Raw genomic sequence first — 20,075 nt, 5'->3', positions numbered from 1 at the left:
ACTGCATAATTTACGCCGCGTCCTGTCTAGTTCTTCCTTCGTTTTATGTCCCTGTTGTTTTGGCGTATTACACCATAATTATCTTGCTCATCCACTTCATCAGTTTGGCTATACCATGTTTCGGCTAGCATTTTAGCATAAAAAAATGTAAAACTGTCTAAAATGATGCTAAGTTCATTAAACTTATTTCGAACTGATTGATCATTCGAACAAAAAAAGACAAATGCACTTTCGGTTGATCTTTAGAAAGCTGTAAAACTTCATTTGGCAATAAATAAGATTTCTGAGTCGCTGCGAAACAAATATAAAAATAGATAAAGATCAAACTTACCAAAATGAAGATACTCAAGGTTTTGAAGTCATACTTTGGTTTTATTAGATGCGTCTGGGCATCGTCCTTCTCACTAACAAGACCCTTTGTCGTGTTTGTACCAAACATAATGGAATTTCTTCGTTTTTGCCCGTTGCTTCGCATCCCACAGCAGGGCTTTATCTTTCTGCACCAGGTTTTCCAAGATATGGGTTTTAGTTCGATATTCCTCAGTCGTGATCGCCTATCTAGCCGTGTATCTAGAGTTGTTTGGCAGGCAAAGCGCACGATGTTTCCTGGAATTTTGTCTGCGCGTGATGAAAGCCTATGTACTGCGGTGATTTCACCGGATGTCAAATCAGGCATATCTAATTCCTTCGACCCCTCATTTATTATAAGTATCAGTTCTTCGTTTATGCTCATAGGAATCACATGTAACTCGAGGTTATTTCTTCGACTCCTTCATTCAAGATCATGCATCTTTTGCTTCGGATTTTCAATTTATACATTCGCATCAAATTTTTCCAAATGTGTGTCTCTTTCATTTAAGTTTTTTATTTGTTCATCTTGTTCATTAACACGCTTGAGCATGTCGTCATTGTTTGTCAGACATGTGCTGGAGGCTTTTTATCATTACGTCTACTGTTTTCTTAAGGTCTAAGAGGGTGTCAAGTTTAGCATTCCTGCTAGCCACGAGAATAGCCATATTCAGTTCACAACTTTGTGTGTCGCTTTGAGTGCCGGAAACGGCACGTTGTACTTTAGCCTGCCTACTGCTTTGGCCGTTGGGAGACCCAGCAGCTCTACAAGTCTGGCACCGCCATGAATTCCAAGTAGCAGCATACATTTTAAGCGACGCTTCAGGAATTCCTGCACAAGTTCCTACGTGATATGAGTATTTACACTCTTTACCTTCAATCTGCAATTCACTTTTTCACAGTTTTTTGCTACATGCCAGAAAGATATCTTCATCATCTGGATCATGGGGCATTTTAATTTAAAAGCATAAAAGTCACATTGAACACAGAAAGCAAGAACAGCGACAACAATAGGACCAGCAGCAGCAGCAGGAATATATGGCAATAGGTGAAAAAAGAACTTATATGACGTGAAGAATAACCAATCATGTCGTATTACACCTGAGACTGCGGTGGAAGAAATCGGAAGAGCTTTCAGTAGAAGGAACAGGCACAGAGAACGTCTCTTTTGAGACGTTCTCTTTGTCTGTTCCTTCGACCTGAAAGTTCTTCCGATTTCTTCCACCGCAGTCTCAGGTGTAATACGACATGACTAGCTACCACCAGCTCGCCTGCACTCTCACCGTCTTTTCAAGAATAACCAACCTGAAACAGCGAGATGTGCTGTTTATTTCTCAGTGCAGCGTGCTGTCGCTGCTGCTGTGCGTCCTTGGGCTGGGCCAACACCCCCTAGATAACGAAGCCGTAGTGCTGATAGATATGTCGTCATTAGCGAAGGTCAACGCTGGTCGCAGATTGGATACGACTATTGCTCCAACGTTTGACTCAAACTTGGCTCGAAGCCAAGCGCTTACGCAGCATTCGTTTCCAATCTGTCCAGCGTTGAGCTTCGGTGGTGACGCAAAAATGTCTGCACTACTGCCTTGTCTTCGTGGTGGTGATGGCAGTGCGTACCTTCTTTATAACAGAGGGGCTGATAACGTAGCCGATGACGCTCACCTTGTCTGCCAACCCCCACCGGTAGAGCCTTGAGTAGATGATTTAGGTATTTTCGGATTGATGAAGATTCGTGCAGAAGGGCTCTGTACTGAAACAGAAATGGGTTGTGTAGGTCTCTTTGAAGCGCGCTGCCACTGCTGCTGTGCGTCCGCGGGCTAGGCCGCCGTTCCTCCTTTATAACACAGGGGCTGGTGGTGTTACCGACGACGCTGATCATATCTGCCAATCACCGACGGGGGTCCCCGGTAGAGCCACGATTCAGGTATTTTCGGATTGATGAAGATTGCCGCCGGATAGTGTACGACAGCTGTTGCTGCCGTACACTATTGTCGGTAACATATGTTTTTTTCCGCTCAATGGGCTATGCGATCTCCCCTAAATATAAGGTCGTATGAATTTGGCGTCTAACTTTGTTCTACACCAAAACTTTTATTATGCACCCCTGCTCCGCAGCTGTAGAAACGTTGTTCTTTGTTATAATAGCTGAAACATCTGAGCTCGCTTCAAATACGTTATTATATGCCCGGGATGCTCAAGAAGGATTATGTTAACGTCCTCCGGAAGTTTCATCACACTACACTTGTTCAGCTCTTCCTTATGGGGAAACGTCCTAATTAAGCTTAAACGACCCTTTTACGTCAATAAAAGGCAGCGATAGTCCTTTGAAAGTAGGTATACGTGCGACGTAAACAGTGATATTTTATTGGCAGTACTAGCTGAACGCCTCAGTAGTGCCACCAAGTCTAACTTGTAATATAATTCTTCATTTTTGATCCATCAGGAAGTTTCACTCCGCTAGTGGAATTTAAACTTGTAGTCCTATAGCACCACAACGGAATCTAAATTGTACGGTTGTAGGGACTGGTCTAAGAATCTAGACGAAGCTCTCACAAGAGGCGCGTGAGCTATGAAAGATATTTGACGCCAGATGTCTTTGAACAGTGTGACTGGTTGTTTATAAATATCGTAAATAAAACGTTATGTAGGGCAACGAGCCTCTACGTATTGGTTACCCGGTACTTTTATTCTACATATTGGTGACACGGTACTCTTAATGCTTCTTTCTCCTATCCCAACTTGGCTTTCGTGAACCCCTTTTTTATGAGACTCAACTTCTGACCTTCACTAATGATGTTCTTTCCATACTTGACCGTAGATCCGAGATCGATTGTGTTTTTTTAGATTCACGCAAAGCTTTCGACAAGGTTCTTCATAAACGCTTACTCTTTAAACACAGTCAACTTAACCTCGATCCGAACGTACTGTCTTGGATTACATGCTTTTTTTTTAACTCATCGTTCTCAGTTCGTTCATGTTACCAATGTAAATACTTCTTTTAAACTTGTTACTTCTGGCGTACAGCAAGGGTCTGCCTTGGGGCCTTGTTGTTTTTAATTTACGTAAATGACTTACCGTTGTGTGTATGTTCGCTGATGATTGTGTAATTGATCGAGAAGTCACTAATACTGCTGCCATCACCATTCTTCAAAAGAGCTTATAAGCTGTGGCTGATTTGCATGGTTTGTGGCAAATGTCCGTTTATACTGAGAAATGTAAAGCGATGAAAATCTTTCTTCGAATTGAGTAAATGGAAGATGTTTCCATTTACTCGATTTCTGACATTCCTCTTGAAACCGTACCATGCTACAAGTACCTTGGCGTTCACATCACTTTTAACATGTGATGGAAAACGCATACTGACCACGTTATCGTCAACGCTAATCCCATGCTTGGTTACCTAAAGAGAAACTTTAAGTTAGCTCCACTGATGCCCTAAATTGTCCATAAAAATACTAATGTATAAGACCCGTGTCCATTCCAAACTTGACTAGGCCGCAGCAATCTGGGATCCGGGTCTCTTAACTCTCGTCGCTGATCTTAAAGCCCTACAGTATCGTGGTGGCCGTTTTATATTTACTTACTACCATCGCATATCTAGTGTCTCAACCATGAAAACTGATTTACCACTTCCTGTTTTTTCATTACACCGAAAAATACCTCGCCTGTGTCTTTTTTTTTTTTTTATAAAATGTATCATTCCAATGTTTCACTAAAAAACAAGTTCATATTAAATCCTGTTTTCCTCTCACCGCGCATAGGTCATCAAGTTAAAGTCGGAACTCCTCATTGATTTACTCTATCATAACTCTTTCATTTCCAGAACATCTTCACTGTGGAACCGACTTCCCGCGCAATTGGTAAACATATCGTACTTTAGTTTATTTAAAAGTGCGGGGACTGCTTACTTATGCTAATACTTTCCCCCGTTTGTTTTCCTTATTCTATAATTTCTAAACTTATTTACACACTTTTTATTTATTATGCGCGTTTTTAGTGCTTGGCTTCGAGTGTTTGTATATTGTTTGTATTCCATATTTGTCTTGTCCCACTCTCCTGTGTAATGCCTCAGGGCCTTAAAAATACCGAAATAAATTAAACAAAAATCTGCAGACAGATTATTACTAGATTAAATGGACGGCGACCCGGTGATAAGTAGTACGGCAGCCGAACGAGTACCTGACTGTGGTGCTTCCGTTCATTTTCTTCGTTCTCTTTTTGTTTCCTGAGCCGTGACTGCCCGCCGCGACCGATTAGATACCGTTGCGGCCGGGTGCCCTCATTAGGGCTAAAATGCGAGCGTGTGGCACCGGGTTGCTTCCTCCCGCGGCAACCTTCTCCCCAGATGTGGGACAAGTTCACGGACTCGAGACTGCGAGGCCGCTGCTTGAACCAGTAACAGGTGCCGCGCGTGTCGCATCGCTTTCATTAACAGACGTCATTGGCGCGTTTAAAGAAAAATATATTTTATTGAGGAATGGTGGAACAATGCTCGGTCTGTCGTATCCGCATATTTCCATGACCTCTGTCGGAGGCTTTACGGTGAGCAATTGATCTACAACCCGCCTTCGGAGTATTGAGACGCAAAGCGGGGCTCGCCAATCAAAGGGGAACATCGAGAACGCGCGGGGAACGCGCAATGGCTAGGCAGTCAAACGAGCGGCGTCATCGGAGGAAACAAAATCGCGGGAGAGATTTTCTGCAGGTAAACAAACGCACACACCAGTGGCGCGAAGAGCAGACGAACTTGCATGCCGTGTACATGTGTTATGGCATCTCTGCGATTGTGGTAGGGACCGATCGTTATCAGCGCGGTTCATTATAGTCACCGACACCTTAAGGAACGCAAGGAGGGACCTGTTAGAGCATGAAACGCTTTTTCACGCTCACCCCCAATCCCAAAATGCTGTCCCTTCGACCGTCCATCCGTCCGTGCATTTGCCGCTCAATTTAGCGGGGAAATTAATATCACGAGATCTAAACATAAATTCAGTTTCATAGCTAAATTTAGCGGGAGCCTGGATGTCACGTGACCTCACTCACGGGACACACACACCAATTCAGTTTTCCCGCTAAAGTTAGCTAAAAACTTTATGTCACGGCACCTATACAGTAATTTAGTTTCCCCGCTGAATTCGCCGGGCAAGTGGCGTCGCGTGACGTCACCTGACGTCATGTTACCTATGCGCCTTAGGGAAATTGACGTCACGTGATTTATACCTCAACACTGTTTCCCCGCTAAATTTAGCGGGAAAATTCACGTCCTTTGGCCCAAACATCAACTCAGTTTCCGCGCTATATTTAGCGGGGAATTGACGTCACGTGCTCGATGCACCAATTTAGTTACCCGCTAAGTTGAGCGGGAAAATTCCCGTCTTGTGACCTAGATAGTAATCAAGTTATCGCGTTAAAGTTTCCGAGAAAAATCGACGTCACGTGACCTGTGGTCACGTGACCTGTACAACCATTGAGTTTCCCCCGTAAATTTAGCGGGAAAATTCACGTCACGTGCCAAACCAATTCTCTCACCGATTTCCTCACTAACTCTCTCACCAATTCCGTATAATGCATTTTAAGAATTGTAGGACTTTGAAGGTAGAGGTCACTGCCAAATATTACGATCCCGCTTTTTGTTTCATAATATCTGTTTAGGTATTCGAATAAGCTTATGGCCAAGCCCCACTAGCTCAGGGCTATAATAAGATATTCGGGGTCTCTTCACGCCCTGCGTTCCTTAAGTTTCGGTGGCTATGCAGGATATTTTTACAGTGATGCTTTCTGCGCGTGGCACGAACAGGCACCAAAGCTTACACTTTCATTTATTGTTCCCTCAGAGCCCGAAGGCATTACAGAGGGGCAACCAGGAACAGACATTGACGACCACAAAACACAATTTACAGGTTAGGCACAATCAACGAGCAAACGATTATTAATGGCAGTTATAAAAAAAGGAAAACAAAAAGAAACTTAGAGTGCGTGGTGGTGGCAATCGTCCCGGAAAGATGGTTCCAGTCCTGGAATGTACGGGAGGTGGGGATCGAAAGATGAATGAAGAGAAACACAAACGTGGGGTGGTCAATGGGCCGTGCAGGATTGAGCTATGAAAATGAATTTTACGAAATGAGCAACGACGAGAAATGTTTTTCAGAGAAGGAGAAGGGTGGCAATGACTGGGTAATTTCCGTGCCGGTGACGCGTGCAGTGGGGCGGTAGTTGGTGAGAATTAAACGAGCAGATCTGATTGGATTGGCTTCCAACAATAATGACGGAGGCTTGCCCGGCGATCCCATACAAAGATGCGCATTCTCACTTTGGACGAATTAAGGCTTTACAATGGACTACAAAGCATAAGAACCAGCAGGGTTTGAATTATAATAATATTCAGGCCCTTATCTCTTGATCCGAATTTAGGCGTTCTTATCGGTTGACCCAGCCCTCCCTTTGACTGCGGAGTCCTATTAAGGGGGGACATGGGTCTTTGAAGCCGAAAACTTCCTAAAACTGCATTCTTTTGAAAATCGCGATGGCTGTTGTTCTTCTGAATCTACCAGGCTTATAATTTCGTGAATGAATATTTGAGCTATAAATCAATTTATAATATCTATGTGGGCTGCATGTGCATTGAAGTTGACTCTAAAACATTGTTTTCACAAAACACAATTTTTGGACTCTCGTTGAAAATTTACAGGAGGGATATCTCAGCATCTACAGCAGATAAAAATATAATCGTTCTTGAAATGTGTTGCTAAATGTGTGAAGCATACAATGTTGAGAGCAGATTTTTTAATATAAGTCTAGAAAAATTTCTATTTGATCTTTTGCTATATTACTTGTTAGACAGGCATTGAGCACTGAACTTCAATGTGTGGTAAAATCTCTAATAATGAGTTTATTTTAAAAGTGCTTCCAACATTGTATTCTCTACACTTCGTAGTATCTAGCCATCCGTTAAAAAGAATATTTTGTTGAGCAGTTTTTTTTCTATCGTTTTTCCAAACAAAGGCAGGCAAGTTTTAATTATTTTAAGGACAATGCTGCTGACCGAGAAAATGAGCAGATATATGAAATCAGCACGAAAAGCTGAACAAGCATGTGCAGGTTCATTAAGTTTGGTCATAAAATAAGAAAAAAAAAGCTCCAAGACCAGTGTTCCCCCTTAAGATGGTAAAGTACATTGCTGGGCTAGTCGGTGCATAATTAGGTACATAATAAAATAATAAAATAACACATGGATAAGGGGGAGTACACAGTACAGGCGCTAGTAGACAGGATGTAGCGAGTAGACAAGACATAACGCAGCTGTCCTGTCTACTTGTCCTTGTCTCTTTTGCAGTATTTTATTTCGAACCAGAATGAGGTGCTTGGCACTCGCCACACCCTCAGATTCTTGAAGTGTCAATGACTAAATCAACGCATATTTTTTCTGATGTACTAAAGTGAAATTTGCAAAAAAAAACAACAAAAAATTAAACAAAAAGAACATCCATAATCAATCTATTTTTGCGTGCTTTTATGTGGAAAGCTTAGCATCTCGAATTTTGTTTTGTTTTCGAGGATATAAATGGGCGTAATGAATTGAAGTGTTTACAAATTGTCGCCTAAATGTGTGACTATATCTGGCATGGCTGAGACTCGAACGTATACTGTTAGGTGATACAAATATCGACAGAAGGTGCGAGCACAACTCAAAAGAACTGGAACAGATGCTCATAAGACGATTCGAAAATCGGCTGGGGATTAGAACACGCCAAATTAGCTGCACATTTTATTAGATTTAATTTTTATTACCCTCAAATTGATCATTTAATGGCTTTACATAAAAAGGAGGACCGGAAAATACCAGGACGGTATTTTTGTAGAACGACATATAGGCTATGGAAATTTTAAGTACTATTTCGATCAAAAGCACATTCTATTTTCCGGGCTGAAAATACCATCGTTTGGCCCTGTTTTTGTTTTGTAAACTAAATTTACATGTTAAAACTTTATTTTTATTTTTACTTTGACTTCTTCACTATGGGTTAGCCTAAAGCCAGCAAAATTGTAGCAGGAAATATATTCCTTAGTTATTTCCCTACCGTTTATTTAAAAAAATGAAAGTCGTTTACAACTCCCTGTAATGCCGAATTAAGGCGCAGCTTTTGAGGAGGAGGAGGGGAGGGTAAGGAGGGGAGGGTAGGCTCCTCCTGCTTGCCTCCCATTGAGGGGAAAATTTTCCGCTAAAATTAGCGGGGAATTGTCCCAGTTAAATTTAGCGGGGAAAATTTGCCGCTGAATTTGGCAGGGAAATTTTTCCGCTAAATTTAGCGGGGAAATTTTTCCAATAAATTTAGCGGGGAAAATTTTCCGCTAAATCTGTCGGGGAAAATTTTCCGCTAAATTTGGCGGGGAAATTTTTCCGCTAACTTTAGCGGAGAAATTTTACGCTAAATTTACAGGGGGAAAATTGACCCATAATGCACCGCGCGGTTACGCCGACGCCGACGCCAACGGCTACGGCGACTCCGCTCAAGCCGGAAACGGGCGAATACGAGCTGCGCTTTAAAAAAGACTGCGTTATAACGACATACATACGCAGTATTGTGGCCTTCTGAACGCACGATAACGAGCATAGGATGAGGAAAATATTTATCTTCTTCCACCTGGTGTTTTTTTATGACTACTTTTTAAGATAAGGCATTTCTGCGCATATATTGTGGTGTTTTGCAAGGCGTATTGAAACCCGGAAAAATGTATCCCTAATTTAAATATTATATATACGAAGGTTTTTCGGTTTCCGATTCTTACATTGTAATTGTATGATGTTCTTTCTTTAAAATTAGTTTTATGCCGTCTTTGTTCTTCTCATGTACCATCCAAAATCATTTTTCCTCGGTGTAACTTCGTTCTCGTTTATTTACAACGTTATTCATTTGATCGATGTTAGTGACTGGGCTAACATTTGATTGGTAACGTATTCTTTATCACTAAGGCAATCCTTTAACAGTTTTTTTCAACTTTGGGATACAAATAAATGAATGATAAATATTTTATGCATTAACAACTTGTTTGAAAAATCAAAACGAATTTTGACCTGAGTTGAAAGTTTCCAGTATACTTTAAAAACAAGAAAAGCAGTGTTAATAAGTTTTCCCCTCTATGGGAATTCTATTGATATTTATTTCGGGAGAGATGATTAGATGAAGGCGCGAGTTTTTACATTATTTTTGGCGTTGGGCTTCATAAAGATAGCTGTCCCGATGTGCGCGAAAGAAGATAGGTAAGCGTTTGTCCGCTAACTCTTAGATACGGAGCATCCTCTGCAATTGGCTAGAATGTTTCCAACCTTTATTGATCCTCGCAATTTTTTGTTATCACCAGTGGCCGGCCTTAATAGTCAGCTCCTTTACACACCAGGCACTCATGAAGTTAAAAACACACCAATCGCACAAAGGGGGGAAGGTTTCTACACCGTCGCGCTATCGGCCGATGATAGCGATAGTACAGTGCCGCCTCTAAGTGCAAAATGGCATCGAAGCCACAAGAAACAAGCTCTCCCGCGTGTGTATCACACAAGTACTTCGCGACCACAGACCGGCGGCCGCCCACTTTGAAGCGGCGATAAGGCCCCGACGTGTTTCCCGTCCGCGAACTTGGACCGACCATCACGAGCTAACACCTGCTGGATAGAGGGGCCGGAAGGCTGAGATTTTTTAACGTCAGCTAAAAGAGGCAAACCCGGGCCGCCAACTGGATACGAGTACTGCTTCAGTTTTCGGTTCAGACTCGTATGCCTTCCCTAACACCAGTGAAGATACGCGTCTTAGCCGAACGTCCCGCATCTGCCTCTTTTAGATGACGTTGAATGTGCAGCACTTTGGCCTTGCCATCTAGAAGGAGTTTCACGAGCCCGCGGTCCTCGCCGTCGGCCCGAGCTCGGACTGGGGTCGGACGCACGGCTGAGCGCCGCTCCCAATCACCCGGAGTCGTCCTGTATCCGCTTCCGGTGATAGAGGAGCTGCGCACTCGACGCGACCGCCGCGAGCTCTCGACGCATCGTCAATTCGAGTTGGTGAGCGATTGTACCCGTTTGTCGCGCGTCGTCGGCTCGTGCCTGCCTGCGATGGGATTTGCGCGGTGACGCGGTGCTCGTCGGTGGTCGTGGTTGGTGGTAGTGGTTGGTGTGGTGGTGGTCTGTGGTGTAGCGATCGGCGTCGTGAACCGTGCCTCTGTCTCCGTGAGTGCCGAGAATAATTGTCGACAACTGTGTCTTGTTGTGTGGTTGGTGGTGTCACGGTGACTGGGGTTCGAGAGTGGCCATGTCGGTGCGGTTCAAGTGCCCGCTCTACGCTCACGAAGTCTTGGAGTGAGTCCGGGACTCGAGGGAGGAGAGGGGAAGGGAGCTTTATACACTCCAAGAAATCCAGAGTGTCTACTGTTCTTTTAAATACTGAATTTAATTTCGGCCTCGCCTTTCGCCCTGCTACCTGCGTAGAATGAAGCGATTGGCTCTTTCAAGTGCTTTGCGGGAAAGTAGACTCTACAGATTTCTTAGAGTGTCCAATCATGTCTCGGTAATAGTAATACGTCCCCGTTACCCCCCCCCCCCCCCCCTCCCCCAAACCGGCCATAATGAAAGTCCTTCGTAATAACGTGATAAAAATGCATGTATTTATTCAGTTTCGTCCCCAGAACTTTTTTCTGTAAAGCAGGTTACTCATATTCACGGGGCTCTTATTAACGAGAGATGACTGTGCACGCGTTACTTTGACCGAGGTTTCGTTTGCACGAATACCTGAGCGTTCGCTTCTGCAAGTATAACGTGGGCGATCATCATAGACAGAGTCTTGCAAACTTGACACATTTCGCGGGGCAAGAAGAAAAAAAAAAAAGCAATTGTACAAGCTCAAGATAATGCAGAGTTAATTATAGGGTTTCCACAACATATATCGTTGTAATATAGGTGAATGCTACGAGATAACGAGATTGCGTTTCTTGCATTGACTGTGCTATCAGTCTAGGGATGGATGGTGCACAGTTTTCCTTTCTGTTTAGTGATATTTCAAATTAGTAATACATCTTTATTTCTCCTGGTATTCCGGATATATGGTCCTGTCCTCCGTTTGCGTTAGCACGTGCGTATTTGCGTCGCCTTTGAAAGCAATGAGCTCGCACTCGGAGGTTTTTACAGTCTCTGGAAAGATGAAGGCGTGAATAATTATACTCACATAGTTTCGAGGGTCTTCACTATATCTCACTTTTAGGCATTGGGTAAGGGTCCGAGTCAATTGTGCAAACTTCAATAGCTTAGCTAACATGTGTGCTACAAATGTCAGTGATTTGGAATTATATTTAATTTTTGGAAATACTTGCTAACTTTAATGAAACAGGCAGCACTGGCACGATGACTCCAACAGATCTCGTTTTGTATAGCGTGAGCAGAAACCAGTTGTTATTGAGTAACCCCATTTGTACGGGTGAAGATTCCTGCCGGTGCTTGTACGCACGACCGATTACATTTACATTAGTTTGTTCCGACGCGATGCGCTGGCTTTGGGAATGCAGGATATGCCATGGCGGATGAATGCCACGCGATGCATGTTTTTCTTCTAAACTCGAAAACACTGTTGTTAGTGGTGTGAGCTTTGAAAAGTTGGCCCGAATGTACGCCTCTAAAAAAGCGAGTTTTTAATTGTAAGGCGGTTCGTCAAAATGTGTAAGTATATGTTGCAATGTTCAATTTCAACGTGAAACGTTTTTTGGCTAGTTGTTCAGCATTTCGTGAATGATAAGTGAAGCCTGACAGCATGATAAGAGAAACCCGATAAGCTTGGACACGAAGCTCGATGCTGCTTGGTTAACGGGGGAGGTCACTTGACCAGAGCGGTAGGCGAGGATGTACTCGACCACCTGTGTGCACTGAGGGAGATCGCCGGTAGAACAGCCTGAGTGGCGGTAGTATCGCTTAATTCTAGGAACAACTATCGAGTGTAAACATGATACGTGTTAAACTATCTGATGAAGAGTGCAGTGAGAGTTTCGGCTAAACGTTTGTGATGATAGAAGGTGTTACGCATGCAACGGAATTGCCTAGTAATTTCCCATGCCTTTTCTGAAAAGTGCATTCTCCTGGCTTGTGATGTTACATTTGTTTTAAGCATGAACTCGCTCACATTTTCGAAGAACATAACCAACACTGCTGAATATGGGGCGACAAGAGAAAAAAAAGAAAACATGGGCATTTTCCCGGGTTTTTAGTTACAAACACCATAAACCTCCTAAAGAAGTGTATGTGTATGTAGTGTCGTGTGCATGGGTACATGATAAGGGGTAACTGATGTTGCATTTGCCGACTTCCGCTCTGGGCTTTGGAACAAACATGTAAATGTTTGCGAGCCAAAGGAGCACTTGATAGAAACATATACATAACGTTCTCTTTTGAAATTTGATATACGACTCGCAATTGAAAACTTTTTGACACATGTTGATTAAACCTACAATTTTGACTCTCAGACTTTGGTGTAATTCAGCTTGTTCATACGACGTTAACAACATTTTTTGTTGTCGAGGTATCATTAACGTATATAAAAATATCTTCGAACACTGGAACTGAGTAATTTGTAGGTTCCTCTACCATGATTTGGTGATTACAACTATTTTCCTTGATACATATATGTCAAAGGAGGCATTGCTCCAAAGAGCTCTTATTTGAAGGAAACAGTTTTTTTTTGCATTTGGTCTTGGCACACAAATAAAAACAACTCATTTTGTTTTTTAATAGTTGACTGCCATCGAAACTTTCATTCGTTACCACAAGATAAAGTTTTGACGGATCTGAGTACGTGTTCTTATATGATCATGACTGCATCAAACAACGTAGAAATATGTAATAAACATGGAGCATAAATTATATACAAGTGAGACACCTAGCTGGGTGTATAAAAATCGGTATCAACTGGGAAGCGTAGCAGAATCAATTGGACGCTCAATTGCTATTTTGGTGAGTCTCCTTGAGTGCTAATTCTGGATAAATAACTGCATCACGGTGGAATTTTTCAGAGTTAATCAGTTACGCTAACGGTGAACAATAGTTTATTTATAAGAGGAAGGCTCACTTGTCGAATGATTGAGTCGAATGATTTATGTATTTAAATACGGTATGTGGAAAGGATAACACGACGTAGTTTTGGTAGCCGCGTAAGCTCTATCAAGTCCCATGCTGGAGAGAATTCTAGTTTCCCATTAAGCATTCATTTCGACACCCGTTTGATTCACGTATTAGTATTAGTATTATTTTTGGCACGAAACATTCCGAAGCCTACTCCTCACTTTTAAGAAAACTGAGGTATGCCTAATCAAAAAGCAATAATTCGAATCCAAGGTCGTAAAGAATGCGGAACCAGCTGTCCTTTCCAGTTACCGCGATACATTTAGCCAGTATCTCTGATATGTCAGGGCAAATCGCACAGGCCTTGCGGGATAATCTAAGAGGTGTAAGTCCGGTGGAAATCGCTACTATCCCATTCTTGCAAGTCCAGTTACGAATGACTTAAGTCTTTTTCGCTACACCTGGTTTTAAGTGTGCGTTTGGCAGATGAATTAAACAAAAGTGACCTCGCATAATATGATACCATGGTTGTAGCACGATTGCCTTGCAGCCAAAATTTCTGTCACAAACGACCCGCGCCACTAGCCCCACGTTTCGAAAACACCATGCTCAATTACCTCGTCCTGTATTCGGCCTGCCAAAAGTCCCGTCACCATTGCCCCCGTCTCACCCTCTTCGCTCTTCAACCAGCGTGCATTGTTCCGTGTCTTGACCTAATATGTTAGGGTCTACAAAGGGTATTTTCAGTGAAAGAAGCAACAAAATAAATTTTTCTGCATAAGTCGGGATCACCAGAGACGCACTCCACTGTTGTGGAGGAAGCTAAGACGCAGAAGTATAGACTTTATGTACCTAGATGAATACAAAGGTTTTTGGAACGACGTAAGGAGAATGGAAGTGGTGCTTGGTGCTGTGATAGGTAGGGAGCCATGAGCTATCAGCTAACAGTTGTGACAGAACCCACTTCGTCGGGACTCTGAATCCGTGCATGCTTCAGGTCCGGCGAAATCTTTGATTCAATACTTAGTGATAAAAGCTGTAACTTTAGATCCTTAACCAGTGACTAATATTCTTTGTTTGTTTTCACTTTCAGCGTCGCAGTACGTAAATGCGTATAGCGCTCGCTTGAAAAAACGGAAAGATTTACCTAGTTGGTCTTCAGCTGAGTCGCAGATACGGCATGATTACGTTTCACAAGCACGCGTGCACGCTTACTGTGTTTTAGTTCAAAGCAGAATGCCACGCCGTTACGTTGAGGACCCGGCCACCTAACATGGGAGATTCGAGTCATGGGCTTCTGAAACTGGGGCTTTTGAAAGTTGGGCGGAAAATACTGGGTGTTTGTCGTGGAGCATTTCACGCAGGTCTTTTGACATCGGGTACCTTTTGTGTACCACCTGATATCACTCTTCTAAGTCGCTATCGTATACGGTTTTTCCAATATATTATCTAGACCGACGAAACGGGTCTTCTGCAAGGTTAGTGTTGTTGGACAGACGTAATTGGCTCCTTGACTGATTGCATTATCAGTCCCTGTACTAACACCGAAACAGATATTTTCACTCATAAGATAGGCGCTATAAAAATTGGCGTGATAGATGCGAAACCGTGTTAGCGTAAGTTGTTCCTAGATAAGAAACAACATAATACTAGCTATTTTATACTTTTATTATGTCAGAAAAGAAGCAGCCGGAACAATGTCGTTAGTTTTGTTTCGCAATTTGAAAGTGTGAAATAAGAAATGAATGCGCACTTCAATATTGCTTCCGCTGCTTTGAGACAGTCGTTCACCAGAAAAACACCTAAATAGCAATGCAAACGTATACATTGTTCACTTTGGAAGAAAGACAGTTGACTTGAACCCCCCCCCCCCCCCAAGAAATTATGTTCATGTACGGTCACTCAGTATGTTAATGGTACTGAACAACTGCGCTAATAAACTAACATCAGTTTTATTCAACATTTTATGTCGTGCTGCATAAAATAATCGCAGAGTTTCGGATGTGATGACATGTTGAGTTGTGTACCCATTTTTACCGGCTTATTGCCTAGACCTCTTAAGCCGGAATAAGGATTATGCGATTCAAGAGAGCTTTGTCTCATTTCGCTTCCAGGCGTTTTTTTATCTCCCGCTCATCAGTCATCAAAATGGTAGAAACCCTTGCGGGTTTCACCTGAGTAAGTTCTTGACGACACACGGTTCCTACTTCTTTCTCGTCTTTTTTTTTTTTTTTCGTTGCAGTTTTTTTCTTTTTTACCGCACGCCCCATCATCCAACACACACACTCTCCCTCTCTTCCGCCCGCGCGAAGCGCTCGGTTTCTAAACTTAGGAAACCGGGAGCCGACCAGAACACAAAGAAGCGAAGAGAAACACGATGAGAAGAGGCGGCCAAAGGAGAAGAAGAGGCTGCGGCGGAGGAGGGAATCGGTGGCGGCAGGGTCCGGGATCCCACAACTTTGACGTCCGCAAAACGGCTCGCGGTTCGGAAGCTGCACCAAGAACACCAGAAGAAACGTGCGCGCGGGCAGTTGGCGTGACCCGCGTACCTACGAGGATCCAGTCACTGCGCGTCGGCGGCCGGTGCTTTCGAAAAGAACGATAGAGTTGTTGCCGTTCTCCGACACAACGAACCGCTAGGTACTGAATGGGAGCACCGGACGCGTGCTGAACCGGTGTTTGGACGCTACTCCGCCAGTATAGAGAGACGCATTCACGTCCTGGTACTTTGCGGCGAAGGCACCTTGTCGTCATCACTACGTGCACCTTGGATGTTGTGACGTTGAGGTTCTGCTGGACGAAGTGAGACTACTCTTCCGGAATTGCCAGTGCCAATGGCATCGTTTGTGAGGGCCCGGTACCGCCGAAAAAAGTCCAAGCAGTGAGTGCGACAAATGCTCATTTTCTGGTTCATAGGGTACTCCTGGGTATCGTAGTATCCAGGAGAAGAGCAACGCATCAATCCAAGACGCACTGTCAATACTCCGTATGGGGTTCGGAATGTGTTCGAAGGGTGGCTTGTTCGTGTTAGAAAAATATAGGTTTTTGTGCTGCGTATATGTAAGATGATCACGTGTCGCGTAAACCAGGTAGAAAAAGGAAACACGATAAAACCATTCCACATTAGTTTATTCGTCATACAAGTGACAGGAGGTTCAGTTTTTACTCTTTTATTTTTTAACTCATCGCAAATAATAATAAAAAAAAAAGTTGTATAAAAAAAAAAAGCTACTGGTTCAAGTTGTCACGTGGGGACGATTCTGTTTAATGTCGTTGTTTATACTGCACTTTTTTTTTTTTTTTTTTGCGAATCTGTTTTTGCTTGAAATACGGCCTGGGTCAATCTCTGAATTTCGGGTGGCTTCCCGCAAATAATTATAGATAAAATAGGCGTGAACCTTTCAAAAGCACTTTCTTTGCATGGACAATGAGGAAACGGGACTTTGTGCCCGAATTTCACGTTGAGTGTTTAGATAGCATGAAGTCGATCTGTTCTTCAGGCATGGAAGCACTGTTTTACACTGTAGGTAAGATCCTAGTGTTTCTGCGCATGTCAAATTCTGGTGCCTAACCGTTTTCTTATGTTTTATAGATCACTGGGCACGGTCTGCGGAATTCAATGATTAACGTTCAGCGTGCTCGTAGATGGACATAAATTTTCTAGGGTAATACTTTCAGTGTCTGAATATTAGAGTCTGATAATACTGTTTTTTACAAATCTTTTTGCACCCGCCGCGCCCCATCTCTCAGTTATTTTTGGGTAGAAAATAAGCGCAAATTTTGCTTTGACTAAAACAATTAGGAAGACTTGAACTATGATCCCCTACCTATACACGATCGACAAGAATAACATTATGGTTGTGCAAACGCACGAAGTGCTTATCACGCACGAGCTCCCACAAGAACAAGCTGCCTTGATGGCTCACTTCCGGAGCCGTGTCGTCATGCTCTCGTCTGTTGCAACACAGAGAACGCGTCCCATCCATTGGCATCCCTCGCGCTACTTTTACACAGATTAAGAAGTTTGTCTGTTCAACCTGCAGGACATGTCACTCTGCTCAACGAAAGTTGCATTGCCGTGGCTTTCACTAACGTTCCGCCTGACTGATAAATGGAGTCTCATAATGCCCAATGCATTCCACCTATTGCTTTTGGAAGAAAGGTTATATAACTCGGTAATATGACCAAGTAATATTATGTGACTATACTTCAAGATACGATTGTAAAGTTCACCTGCGTAAACAACTTTCCGTAGTGTCATGTTACTCACTGGTCACAACCTCGGCAACACTGAATGGGGTTTTAATTATCAGACTACACGGCCCTCCACAGCGAAATGTGAGGTTTTCATAATCTTACTAATTATCACTATCTTCGGTAAGATAAAAAGATACAGGCAATGGGTGAGCCCTACCTAAGCAGGTATATCTATCGCCATTCATATCTCCATATGAAGAGACCTCTGGACCATCGAAGAGACATGCAGATATTACCTATCATTTGCCAGCAAACGGAAGATTAAATCGCGATACACTGCCAGTGATATGCTGAGAAAACGGAAATCACGGCCGTTAGTTGAACTGAGTGGCTTATCAACTGTGATGCATACAGCAGCTACGTATCAGAACTTACAAGTATGATCCCGGTACTTTGCAAGATGCTACCATCGCACAAATACTCTCGCCCAGAGCCATTGAATACTCTAGGTTTCATAGTACCGACACCCCCTTCCACCGATTGTCTTATCGGCGCCGCCATTTTCTTTATTAGTGCCGAGCTGGCGCGATTGCCGATAAGTACGATTTCGAAATGCGACTTTCCGAGGTTTGGATATTGGTGTTAAGAAGCTCAAGAGATATCATTTTGCGTTCTTGCGGACAATTTTAGAATTGCTAGAGGGCGAAAAAGCGTTTCGTACGTTTTTGGATTAAGTTTCAGTTGACCGGCAACAATGCTTTAAAGGAACAATATGGCTAATACGTTGCTTCTCTGAAACTCGGCATATCTAGGAGCTCCGCGATCACATATATTAGAAAGATCAAGCGTTGGTTCATTGCGCGAGCGGCCGAATAAGTCGATCAAAAGTTGACGCCTAGAGAATCACCTGGTTTCAGAGTTGCGATATGAACTCGATTCAGGAAAAAGTCTTACAACCTACCAAATTTTGTGCACCTAGTTTCCTGCAAAGCCCTTTGAACATCAAATCGCTACAATCTATACCGAAGCTAGCTGGGCGAATGACGAACCTCTTATATGTTTGAACCAGGGAAAAATAAAGAATAAGTTTGCGCTGTAACATTGAACACGACGCTTTACCATGCTCAGTACCACAGAACAAACTTTCTATTTTAAGGTCTACATATATTTTCAGGCTGTCATTGGGCGGGCTTCATAGATTACAGCGATCTGCTCTTCCAAAGGCTTTGCGGGAAAGCCGACGCTCCGAATGTTTAGAGTTTTAGAGTGTATAGTATCGGGACACTGAGCGTGGCGCTCGGTGTCCCGATACTATACTTCGTTCCCTTTTAAGTCCGACCGCAGTCGATACTACGACGATCCGATCGAGTACAGTCAAGCAGCGCTCAAAGTGCATCGTCACGGCGCTAATCCTATTTGTGCGCATGCTATGCGGAGCGCAAGTCCGTCCGCTTCGTTTTCAGGGGTTGCGGTGACGTCAGAACGCCGAGCTCTGATGGGCTCTGATTGAAGGATAGTGGGCAGGTGACCTCAAAGCAAGCTGCCTTAAGATCTACTTACTATCCTTCAATGAAAGCCAATCAGAGCTCGGAGTTCTGAGGTAACCGCAACACCTTCAAAAGAAGCAGACGAACGTGCGCTCCGTATAGACCTTTCTAGAGTCACTGAATATTCCCAGAGTACCGAAATTCCCGAGCTTCGTTTCAGAACCGAGTCGTGGCGCAGCAGTCGTGCTTCAACTCAACCTCAATATGGCGCTGCCCTGTGCGGTCGAAGCGAAGCGCGTACAGTGCAGCGTTCGTTCTCGTGTGAGCTCTTCAATCCACTCTCCTGGCCCGTACCGGCACTGGTTTGTCTTTATTAATTTGTTTTTCCTTCGAAACACATCGAAGTCGAGTGTTAGGCTTAGCGTCTGAGGCTTAGAGTTTGAAACGTGGCATCAGCGCAACAGGAGCGAGCAAAGGAGTCGTCAGTCTTCTTTGGCGAATCAAAGAAGCAACCGCTTCCAATTAAAAAGAAACAGAAAAAAAAATAACACAGAAAATTAACGCACATTTTGTTCAGTCCTGTGTTGTTTTGTGCCCACCTTCAAAATGGCTGTGTGATAACTTCCGCCATGGGTTAAACTAGCAAATTGGAACTTGATTCTGCGGGATTGACTTCCGGTAAGCCGACTAAAGCGAATTCTTTACTCTGGGAACAATCAGTGACTCTAGACCCTTCCAACTCTTCACTCTGACCAAAAATGCCTAGTCACGAGCGCATGCGCGCCGTCTGATATTCCGCAGAATAAAGCTACAGCGCACGTTCAGCACGCGTTCCGCAGCCGAGTGGATAAAGATGGCAGCGCGCAAAAGGTCATTATCGGAAAGTAGGCTTGTGGCGAATAGTCGTTCGAGCCGAATAGCGCAGCGTCATTCCTAGGTTCTGGACTGCTAAAAGAACA

At 43.5% G+C, this 20,075-nt stretch overlaps 1 protein-coding gene across 4 annotated transcripts in view; it reads left to right on the top strand.

Annotated features, from left to right (window-relative positions):
• Nucleotides 1-20,075, top strand: part of LOC8028301 (four and a half LIM domains protein 2) — a 350,510-nt gene that overhangs the window by 153,112 nt on the left and 177,323 nt on the right. The window contains exon 1 of one of the 4 annotated variants that reach the window (XM_029982229.4): nt 10,388-10,690. The exons of the other annotated variants lie outside the window; for them this stretch is intronic. Coding sequence (XP_029838089.2) covers nt 10,644-10,690 — 47 coding nt within the window. The 5' untranslated portion in view covers nt 10,388-10,643. Of the gene's footprint in view, nt 1-10,387; nt 10,691-20,075 lie in introns of those variants that run through there. 4 annotated transcript variants of the gene reach the window in all.

Source organism: Ixodes scapularis, unplaced genomic scaffold, assembly GCF_016920785.2.
Source record: "Ixodes scapularis isolate PalLabHiFi unplaced genomic scaffold, ASM1692078v2 PGA_scaffold2__306_contigs__length_199485367, whole genome shotgun sequence".
Lineage (NCBI taxonomy): Eukaryota > Metazoa > Arthropoda > Arachnida > Ixodida > Ixodidae > Ixodes > Ixodes scapularis.
Note: the sequence above shows the minus strand (reverse complement) of the source record. Positions and strands in the feature narration are given on the sequence as shown.